The sequence below is a fragment of the Danio rerio genome, chromosome 9 (assembly GCF_049306965.1).
Source record: "Danio rerio strain Tuebingen ecotype United States chromosome 9, GRCz12tu, whole genome shotgun sequence".
Lineage (NCBI taxonomy): Eukaryota > Metazoa > Chordata > Actinopteri > Cypriniformes > Danionidae > Danio > Danio rerio.
The window spans coordinates 22,780,217-22,791,586 of NC_133184.1; the positions used below are offsets into that span (position 1 = coordinate 22,780,217).

General features: G+C 36.7%; 1 protein-coding gene across 4 annotated transcripts; it reads left to right on the top strand.

Annotated features, from left to right (window-relative positions):
• Positions 1 to 143: 143 nt before the first annotated feature.
• si:rp71-68n21.9 lies at positions 144 to 11,062 on the top strand. Of its 4 annotated transcripts, none has more exons than XR_012385303.1 (8): positions 144 to 251; positions 601 to 638; positions 1,789 to 2,059; positions 2,179 to 2,311; positions 4,304 to 4,500; positions 4,590 to 5,436; positions 6,836 to 7,295; positions 10,316 to 11,062. XR_012385303.1 is itself a non-coding variant. In XM_021478892.2 (8 exons), the coding sequence occupies exons 2-8, from the start codon at positions 634 to 636 to the stop codon at positions 10,807 to 10,809; spliced, it is 2,061 nt and encodes a 686-aa protein (XP_021334567.1). In that variant the 5' UTR covers positions 144 to 251; positions 601 to 633; the 3' UTR covers positions 10,810 to 11,062. The 4 variants fall into 4 exon arrangements, 2 of the variants coding, with proteins under 2 accessions (XP_021334567.1, XP_009302939.1); XR_012385304.1 differs by having other exon boundaries at positions 1,795 to 2,059; XM_021478892.2 differs by having other exon boundaries at positions 6,836 to 6,949.
• Positions 11,063 to 11,370: the final 308 nt, after the last annotated feature.

Genomic DNA, 11,370 nt, shown 5'->3' on the forward strand with positions numbered 1-11,370 from the left:
CAGACGAGGGAAGAGCAAAGGCTTGAACTTAGGCCTATTATAAGTAACATGTCAAAAGGAGGAAGAATGAACGTTTTGAAACAACATGCAAGGGTGTGTGTCTCAGAGAGAGAAGTGACACAGGAAGTCAATGAGGTTGTGGTAAACAGACTCTATACCCAGTTGTGTCGACTGAGTGCGATCACAGCGTGATGCTTAGTGCTATAATGAGAAGACACTTTTGAAACCCCCAGATAAAGCGCCTCGTCTTGGTAAGCTCCTTTTATTGTATGTATTCCATGAGTTTTCCCCCTTACTTTATAATAATGTGTTGATTTGAAGAGATTTAATAGTAGAAAGATGTTATTTATTTGTATAATCATAGTATTTCAGTATGTTTGTTTGTCAGTTATCTCTGTGATCTGAAGTGAAAAACTCCCTCGTTTTCACATAGAGTTGAGGCCATCAGTCTAATCGACATCTCTTTGTTCGTTGCACATATGGCAGTGCTAACTTCCCCTTTCTGACCTTGTTGTTGCTGAAACTTTTTCTCGTAGCTCCAAATATTGCTCATGCAGATATGGCGAAACACTTAAACAATTGTTCTCATTTTTCTTTCAGAAATCAAACAGCAAAGAAGTAGATACCAAAGACATGGGGTAAGTCTTTTTTTAAGAAATTGCATGGTGGGCCTTTCTTTGAACTGCAGAGTATGTAGTAAAAAAAAAACAAATGTGTACTTTTTGTCAATTTTGATTTGCTGTTGCTTTTTTTTTGCATCCCTTAAAAAAGCTCTCAGAATATCTGTTTTGTTTCTTAAATAGATTCTGGAAAATGCATTATTTTTTGTGATATGCTTTCATGTCGCATAGGATAACAAACCTTTATTAGATTTTAAAGAAAATATGTAACAATGCAATCAATTAGTGAAAACTACTTGGTAAGTATTGGATAAAAAAAAATCTGCTAATAGTTTTAGTAAAAAATGAGATGCTTTTTTATGACTGCATCAATTTAAATGTACAAAAGTGGTTTCATACATGTAGAAAGCTTATTAATTGTGAGTAATACAAATTTATTATTGTAAATGACTACATATCTAGCTGACAGATGGGTAAAGCCTAGTGGTTTGATAAAGTATAGTGACAAATTATTAAAATGATCAGTAATTTGGGGCTGCACTGCGATCATCAGATAGAAACTTAAGGTCCAGGGTTCTTCAGCCTCCAACGCCTAGACTGCAGCTCTGCACAAGAAGTTTGGCCAGAGGAGAAATGACCATGCCCAACTGTGTCTGGTTTCTCTCAAGGTTATTTCCTTCACTTTCTTGAATTGGTAAAGTTTGTTCCTCACCACAGGCTTGCTTTGTTTGGGACTTGTGGAGCTGCACATCGATGGATTTGCTCATCAGTGTTTGGACCTTCAGCAGTGACAATTAAACCACACTGAACTGAACTACAACTCTAAAAAACTGGACTGACACAGTTTCAATCTACTATAACGTTTAACACAATCTACATTGTAAAAGCGCTATAGAAATAATTAATTAAATTGAAAAACTTAACTCTTCTGATAATTCTCAGTCTAAATATGACTGAGCAGATTTTATTACACTGAATGACATTTTAGTAAGTTTCTCCGGTAAATCACTGTAAAAATTTTGACTGTAACTTTCAAATGTTCAGGGGTAAAAAGATTTAAAAGACGCATTGTAATGTACTAAGGGGAAAATCAACATTTTACAATGGCTTTGAAGCCACATTTGAAAGCTTTCTTACGATCAAATTTCTAATTAAGTCTTTATTTCAGAAACAGTGGTGAGGAAGGAAAGCTGCATCGAAGACTTTCACGAATAGGAAGCAGATCGCAGAGAGAGCCGCCACGACCCCCTCCTCAAACAGAAAAGCCCCCAGCAGCGGTTCCTCCAAGACCTGCTGAGGCCACTCCAAAACCTCCAGAACCAGCACCAAAACCAGTTGTAATCCCTCCAAAACCCACAGTGCCACAAAAACCTGTTGCCCCTCCAAAGCCTCAAATACAAGTGTTCAACAGCACAGAACATGGCGCCGACATACTCAAGGTGAGACAAAGACAATTAGTCATAATGAAATAGCCTCAAACTAAATCGGTTTGGTATAAGTGAAAACTATGGTATATTGATAGAGCAGTGTATTTTACTTCATTCTTCTTTTGTTTAAGGGGTTGGATCATTTTCGTGGCGATGAGACCCTTTGTGATGTAACTCTGGTTCCTGGTGACAGCAGTGAAACTTTCCCTGTTCACAGGGTCATCATGGCTTCAGCCAGTGACTACTTCAAGGCCATGTTCACAGGTCAATCTCATTGAATTAATACATTTAATTAAATATTCTTATAATGGTATCAGTCAGTACTGGATGAATGGATAGGTTGGATGGATCAATTGGAAGGTGGTGTATTGTTGAATAAGTATATAAATGGGTGGGTTGTATGAAGATTTGGATGGATGTATGTGTAGTTGTTAACAGATGGATGAGTGAATGGGTCTAATTGAAAGGTCAGATGGATGTACAGTTGAAGTCAGAATTATTAGCACCCCCCTCCCCCCCTCTAATTATTAGACCGCTTGTTTATTTTTTTCCAAAATTTCTGTTTAACTGGGAGAAGATTTTTTCAACACATTTCTAAACACAGTATTTTTAATAACTAATTTCTAATAACTGATTTCTTTTAATCTTTGCCAAGATGACAGCAAATAATATTTTACTAGATATTTTTCAAGACACTTCTATACAGCTTAAAGTGACATTTAAAGGCTTAACTGGGTTATTTAAGTTAACTAGGTAGGTTAGGGTAATTAGGCAAGTTATTGTATAACAGTAGATTGTTCTGTAGATTATCAAGAAAACAAATAGCTTAAAGGGGCTAATAATTTTGTCCCTAAAATGGCTTTTAAAAAATTAAAAACTGCTTTTATTCTAGCCGAAACAAAACAAATAAGACTTTTTCTAGAAGAAAAAATATTAGCGGATATACTGTGAAAATTTCCTTGCTCTGTTAAACATCATTTAGAAAATACTTAAAAAAGAAGAAAAAAATTTGAAGGGGGCTAATAATTCTGACTTCAACTGGATGTGAAAAGGGTTGATTGCATGTTTGCGGTTTGTTGAAGGTGTTTTGGAGGATCTGGGTGGATGGAATGTGTAGATGAGGATGGGTGAGGTTCAGGGTTGCAGGACTGTGCTCAAGAACGGGTGATGTAGAGATTCGAGTTTGATGACAGGGTAGGTTGGTGGGATGGTAGTGGTGGGTGATTCAGGGTAAGCTTTTGTGGTCTCAGTTCCATATGGGTCAGTTCTTGGGTTTGAATGATGAATGGGGTTAGAACGGGTGAATGATTGGATCAGGTGGATGAATGAAAGTAAGTTTAATAATATTTACTCTTACTCCCAAGGCCATTTATATCGAAATTGATATTTGGGCGCAACATGTTGGTGTTTCGTAACATCTCAGGTGGATCGTTAGCCCAGCGCTCAACCCCCAACCTGGAGGTCCAGAACATACACAATTTAGCTTACCCAATTCACCTATTAAATAATTATTTGAATTTAACTGGAGGTATTTGTCTAAATGTTAATATTTGTAATATTTGTCTAATCCTGCGGTGTCAAACTACCTCCATGAAGTTGGCACCCCATAAAAAGAAATAATCCCCAAAACTATGCCAGTCGTTTGGGCTACGTTTGTGCTGATTTGTGCCACAAACACTAACGATTTGGGGTCTGAGATATTAAACATTATTTTTTTGACCATGTGTCGTCACTTTCCACCCCATGTTGCTCAAATAACTTCAAATCAGCACACGTTGTTTGTGCTGGATTTGTGCTGGTTTGTGCCATTAAAACAGACACTGTATCTGTTTTTCTAGTTTAGATTTAAGCAAAATATCTCTCCACCCCATTTCCTCTAAATCGCACCAAACTGGTGTCATTCGTTTGTGCTCGATTTGTGCCGTTAAAATAAACACTATATATATTTTTGTTACAAGTTCTTGGAGAGCCCCCTTAAACCTAATTAAACACACTTGATCCATTAAGTGAGTCCTTTAGGCTTGCTTGAAGCCTAAAGGTAGATGTGTTGGAGCAGGGTTGGAACTAAACCCTGCAGAGCTGTGGCCCTCCAGAAACAGAGAAAGTTTTGACACTGCTGGTCTAAACATTTCTGTGTAGTTGTTGTGCATTCTAATTTATTATTTGTGTATCAAGGAAAACCAATTCCCCTATTCAAACTCATCAACCCACATTAATGTCATAATTCCTCATTTCTCTCTCACTTTGGTGTGGCAGGAGGCATGAGGGAGCAAGAGCTAAAGGAGATTAAGCTCCATGGTGTGAGCACTGTCGGCCTAAAGAACATCATCGTGTTCATCTACACATCTCAACTGAGCCTGAGTCTCGGCACTCTTCAGGACACGCTAGAGGCGGCGAGCTTCCTCCAGGTGCTTCCCGTTCTCAACTTCTGCAACCAGCTACTCAGCAGTGAGGTACACACTCTTAAGATGTGGCATTCATTCTTTCATTGCTTTAATTATTCATGAGCTCTTTAATGACGGCATGTTTTTCTGCATGGCAGATCACTATAGAAAACTGTGTGGAAGTGGAGCGCATAGCCAAAGATCTTCTTCTGGAAGATGTCCAAAAACACATCCACACATTTGTGTGTGAGAACTTCTCCATGCTGATGCAGAGCGGCCGCCTCCTGCAGTTGTCCGAGGCGAGCATGACCTTCGCCCTCTCCAGCAACTCTCTGAGGGGTCTCTCTGAGATGGAGCTGTACCGCATCGCCCGAGCATGGCTGTCCCACAAACCCAACGAGCGGCGTTCTGCTGCCTACTCCCTGATGCGGCACATCCGCTTCCCTTTGATGTCCCCTGCTGAGCTCCTCCAGATCTCTCAGGAGGACCAGACTGAAGAAGGAGCTGCAAGCAAGAGAAAAGAAGAAGGGGAGGCCTTCATGCGATCTGACACTGCTTGTGTCAACCTTCTCCTAGAGGCCAGTAACTATCAGATGCTTCCCTTCCTCCAGCCGGCACTGCAGACGGAGCGGACAAAGATTCGATCTGATTGCACACACCTGGTGGTCCTGGGTGGAGTGATGAGGCAGCAACTGGTGGTCAGCAAAGAGCTCAAACTTTACAATAAAGATGACGGAGGCTCCTGGAGGGCTCTGCAGCCTATGGAGGTGCCCCGTTACCAGCACGGAGTGGCTCTTCTTGGAGGATTTCTTTACATTGTGGGAGGTCAGAGCACTTACGACACCAAAGGCAAGACAGCTGTGGACAGTGCGTACAGGTATGATCCTCGCTTTGACCGCTGGTTGCAGGTGGCCTCTCTGAATGAGAAGAGGACGTTCTTCCATCTCAGTGCTCTCAAGGGGAAGCTCTATGCAGTCGGAGGGAGAAATGCCACGGGGGAGATTGGTAAGGACATAACGATTACTCTGTACAAAATACACCCCCAAAATAAAAATTCTGATATCTTTACTCACCCAAACCCATATGTTTGTTCACCTTTGGAACACAAGTGGGAATGTTTTTAGGCAAATCTGAAAGATTTCTGTCAATCCATTAAAAGTCTGTTCACACAAAACTGACACCACTTTCACGAAGACCTTACTCAATGTTTGTACTACACAATTCCCCTTACTGTAAAACAATTTACTGGATTGTCCTGCTTTTATGGATTGCAGACAGTTTTCTTATTAAATGAACTCTTTTTAATGACATTTTTAACTAAGTGACACTAGAAAAAATTTTGAATTTTGATCATGTGTTAACACTCAAAATCTTATTTAATTTATGTATTTATTTGTTTGTTGTTTTTAATTGTACATATTTATTTTTAAAATGTTCTTGCCATGAATATAGTCTTTGTTATTGACATGGCATTAAAAAAAACATTACATTGCATTACATGAAACCACTTTTGTTAGGAGATCAAAAAATATACCCATTTAAATAATCTGAAGAGACAGTGTCACTTTATATAATAACCAGATTTATTTTAGTCTTTGGTTTACTTAATAAGATAGTTCAGCCCAAAATTATTGACTCATGATCTACTTGTTCCAAACCTGTTTGAGTTTCTGTCTTGGGTTAAACACAAAACCAGTTAACTTGGAAAAGGTTGTAAATTGTTTGCCATACATTTTTTTCCTACTATAAAAGTCAAAGTCAGCTTTATTGTCAATTCAACCACATGCAAAGGACATACAGAGAATCGAAATTGAGTTACTCTCAGACCCTAGGTGTCTAACATATAATATTAATACAAAAAGTAGGATTTTAAAAAGAAATGACAATAAATACAATTACACACGCACTCACATATATATGTATATATATTATAAAAACACATATAATATAAAATAAAAATATAAGTAAAAAAAATTGTAAACAACATAATTACATTTAAGGGCAACTTACTATGAATGTTTTCCTACTATGAATGTTAACTTACTGTAAATGTTTTCATTTAATTCGTTTAGACTTATTTTTAATCTCTTTAATATTTCAAAGTATCAGCTGTTCAGGTCTCAATGAAGAGACTAAACTCTAATAGTTTTTATTAAAAAATGTCTTGATTTGTGTTCCAAAATTGAACAAATTCCCCATGCAATGGGACTGACATTACGGTGAGTTCACGTAGTCAGAAGTTTTATTTTTGTGTGAAGTTACTCTTTAAACTACTGTGAAAAACAAAAAACTCATTAAATGAAAGAAAAATTATGCATAAGATCTGAAAGACTCTTTCAGTCTAAGAGATTATTTATGTTCTATATGTACTGTACTAAAATAAAAAAAACTCTTTGTCAATCAGATTCGGTGGAGTGCTACAACTTGAACAAGAACGAGTGGACTTTAGTAGCCCCGATGAGTGAACCACACTATGGACATGCTGGCACAGTGCATGGAGGTCTGATGTATGTGTCTGGTGAGTAATCATTCTGTTTTAAGAAAAAAGTTAAATCAGTTTGATGTTTGTGTGTAGTTGTGGATTAATCTGCTAATATCTGCCCTACATAATAACGAAAAGATTTTGTAAACTAATCAATTGTGGCTCACAAATGTGATCCTAATCCACCACAGTCCTCTGCATGAGACTAATGAATCCACTGCACAAGCAGTCTTTTATTATTTACAAAATGGGAAATCACTATGTGGTGGTCTCTTAGCAACTTCGCAGCCCTCACCTAATGGTGAAGTTTCTGGAACAAGAATCGAAACTAAAATGAAGCAGATATCCAGGAAACAGAGCTGAACTGGGTCACTCTTCTGAGGTGAGGGCAGTCTATAAAGGTCAAAGCTGGCCGCTTTTGAATCTTTGCGAATGTTCCTGCTTGATGTATCATGACGTATTTAAACTTTATCGAATAAAGTAAACTTCAAGAGAAAAAAAAGGAACATGAGGTAATGGAAAGATAAAAATAAATGGCACTTTGGAAACTTTAAAGTCATTTTTACTAGAACAAATATAAAAAGAGGATGCAAACTTGTCAATGAAGATGGTGTTTTAATGCTTTAGTTGGAAAAAACAGGTCATGCAGAAAAAAAACATCAAGCTAAACATTGCATTGCAAAATCAAGTGAAAATATTAAATATTAAAATGAACTGATGGATATTTTTATAACATTTTCAGACCTCTTTCAGGCCTGTGTTCCAAGTTTGAAACTTGCTAAACTATAAAGATATCAAAATGATAGCAATCCATTTAAACATTTAAAGGGAAAAACGCATGTTGTTATCATTCAAATCGTTATCCAACACAAACCTACTGTGTTCAGTGTATTTAGTGGCTTCTGCATTTCATATTGTTTTCCATTGTCTCTTTTTGCATTAAAAGATCAGCAAAGCCTCAGGCATCTGCACACAGATCCTCAAAAATTCACCCTGAATTTAAAATTCTGTTATTAGTTATTTACCCGTTATGTCGTTGAATTCCCTTGAGACCTTTGTTTTGAGACAAACAAACCTCTGATTACTTAAGCACATCTTAATTCCAGTTGTAAACAAATTGCCAGTTGCATAAACATAGCCATCATGTTAAGACTTGGTTTTATGAACTGCTTTGATCTACAAGTTGTTACAGTCATGGAGTAATCAATCAGTATTAATCAGCTACACTGCAAAAAATCTAACATAAAAAAGTTGAAATTACTTGTTTGTTTTTTGTTTGTTTAACAAAAATCTGTAAAAATGTTTGCACAACTACATTTAACACGTTTACTTAACCTAAATCAAAGTTTTCTTCATTAAGTTAAAAAGATTAGTTTTGTGAGGAAAACTTTGCAAGTTCACCCAGAGAAGCTTCAGCTAACTTTTACTTTATATTGAGTTAATCTCAGACCTCCTCACTTGATAAAAATAAAGGTTTCAGTGTTTCTAACTCTAACAACAAAAATAATAGTAACACCAATAATATTATTCTCATTATTATTAACAACAACAACAACAACAACAAAATGCTACTGCAATAATGCTAATGTAATTTGAAATTATTATTCAATTGTAATTTATCTGTTTTTGGGGTGGGCACAGCTGCAGAGGTACTTTTTTTTAAAAGATTTATTTTTAGCCTTTTTGCCTTTAATAGATACCACAGTATTGAGACAGGAAGCAAAGTGGGAGAGAGAGAGAGGGGTTAGGGTTGGGAAATGTCCTCGAGCTGGGATTCACATTAGGGACTCCCTGAGCTACTTCACCATTTGACAGTGTTCTAGCCACTAGGCTATTGCGCCAACAGAAATAATTTTTTATCTACCTAGTTCACATTTATCTCTACAAAAAGAAACACTTTGCACATGTGGACTGTTAATTTGTATTTAACTGTTATTATTTATTTATATATATATATATATATATATATATATATATATATATATATATATATATATATATATATATATATATATATATATATATATATATATATATATATACAGTTGAAGTCAGAATTATTAGCCCCCTTTTTTTCTCCAATTTCTGTTTAAGAAGGAGTGAAAATATTTCCAACACATGTTTAAACATAATTGATTTAATAACTAATTTCAAATCTTAATAATATAAAAATAATATTATACTAGATATTTTTCAAGACACTTCTATACATATTCTTCTATACATATATTATTCTAGCCAAAATAAAACAAATAAGACTTTCTCCAGGAGAAAAAAATATTATCAGACACACTGTGAAAATTACCTTGCTCTGTTAAACATAATTTGGGAAATATTTAAAAAAGAAAAATAAATTAAAAGGGGGGGCAACAATTCTTACTTCAACTGTGTATATATATGGAAGTTTTTTCCTAAAAACTTAAAATGAAAATTCAAATCCTAAAACTATCAAATAATAAACAAATAATTGAACTATGTTTGTTTTTTCTAATAATGTATTATTTCTTATTACCAATTTCCAAAAGAGTTTTTGTTCGCTCAACTTCAGACATTGTAGGTCTGTGCAACTGATATTTTCAAACATTGAGTAAACAAGAAAAAACTAATGGAAATAAGAATGATGGGTTTTTTTTTGTTTGTTTGTTTGTTTGTTTACTCAAGTTCAGAAATTCCAGTTTTGCAGAGAAAAAATGTTCAGTTGGCACAAATTAAAAAGTTTTGTTACAGAGTAGTTCACCTTTCGAGAAAACTAATAATCTTATATTAACTTAATTAAATGTTTTTATTTTTTTATACTGACAAATAATTTTAGGTCAGTGCAGCTGATGTTTTCAAAAGTTGAGTAAACAAGAAAAAGCAAAAGGATTCTTTTTGAAGAGTCGTCTAAGCAATTAATGCCCACCAGCCACCCTTTGATACTCTCTTTGAAACTAGATTTGACTAGAGATAACTAGAACCTAGATTTGTCATCGTGCAGTTTGTTTTGAAAGTCACTAAATCTAATGACAAATCACTAAATTGCCAACACCAACCACAAAAGCAACAATAACAATGCCTAGCAACAGGGTTCTCCCTTTAATAATCTATTTTTAATATCAGCTGATAAACGATAAACACTGGCAACCAATCAGGATACATTTAGCATTTAAAAAGTAAGTTATTTAAAGTGGCAGATTAATGCACTTAATATAAGGATTATCGGCTTTGTGATTCAGTTAATATGAAAGTCGTGAATGCTTGGTGTGAACTGACCTAAGCAAACGTCCTTTGCTGAAGCCTCCAAACCACATCCTCTCTGCTGACTTGTGTTTGTTTCTGCAAAAATACACAACCAAAAAAAAAAACTAAATGAATATTCATCTGTTCATCCTAACTGAGTTGAATCACCCTTTGTACCGTCAGGTGGGATCACAAGAGACGCTTTCCAGAAGGAGCTGCTGTGTTATAACCCTGACAGAGACGTGTGGAGCAGGCGAGCAGACATGATGGAGCTTCGTGGTCTCCACTGCATGTGCACCGTGGGCGAGCGCCTCTACGTTATGGGTGGAAACCACTTCCGGGGTACGAATGACTATGATGATGTGCTCAGCTGTGAGTTTTACAGCCCTGACGCTGACCAGTGGACAATGGTGGCGCCGATGCCCCGGGGTCAGAGCGATGTGGGGGTGGCCGTCTTCGAGGAGCGCATCTATGTGGTGGGCGGTTACTCCTGGAACAGCAGGTGCATGGTGGACATCGTGCAGTGTTATGACCCGGAGAAAGATGAGTGGGAGAAGGCCTTTAGTCTGCTGGAGCCTCTCGGAGGAATTCGGGCCTGCACAATGACTGTTCATTGTCCACAGGGTTCTGCAGATGAGACTGACATACAGGAGTGTCCTCTTTCAACATCCAAATGATTCTGATTTGCCCTGTATGCATAGAATACTGAAGCAGCTTTCACATTTCTAGTGATGTGTGTTGTCAAAAAACTGATTTGATGGATTAATTATTGTGCATGCCACTTTACTGAAGTCTGGCCTGGAGCCAGGGAAAACCAAATGCTTGTTTTTTTTTTAAATGTCAGCGAGTGTGCTGATATATTTGTAAATAATGCTTTTTAATGCCTTTTGCTTTTTATACACTTTGCAAAAATAAACTTTTTAAAATGAATTTGTGTTTGGTACCTTTTTAAATAGACTCACCGGCCACTTTATTAGATACACCTTACTAGTAATGGGTTGGACTCCCTTTTGCCTTCTGCCTTAACCCTTTATGGCAAAGATTCAGCAAGGTACAACCACACCATTTCACCAACACTACCAGCCAGAACTGTTGATACAAGGCAGGATGGGTCCATGCTTTCAATTCTGACCCCACCATCCAAATGTTGCAGCAGAAATCGAGACTCATCAGACCAGGCAATGTTTTTTCAGTCTTCTGTTCTATTTTGGTGAGCCTGTGTGAATTGGAGCCTCAGT

Coding starts and splice junctions, on each gene's coding strand:
- si:rp71-68n21.9 (XM_021478892.2), top strand. Junction 2,060..2,178: donor ATGGCGCCGACATACTCAAG/GTGAGACAAAGA, acceptor CTTTTGTTTAAG/GGGTTGGATCATTTTCGTGG. Junction 4,501..4,589: donor ACCAGCTACTCAGCAGTGAG/GTACACACTCTT, acceptor TCTGCATGGCAG/ATCACTATAGAAAACTGTGT.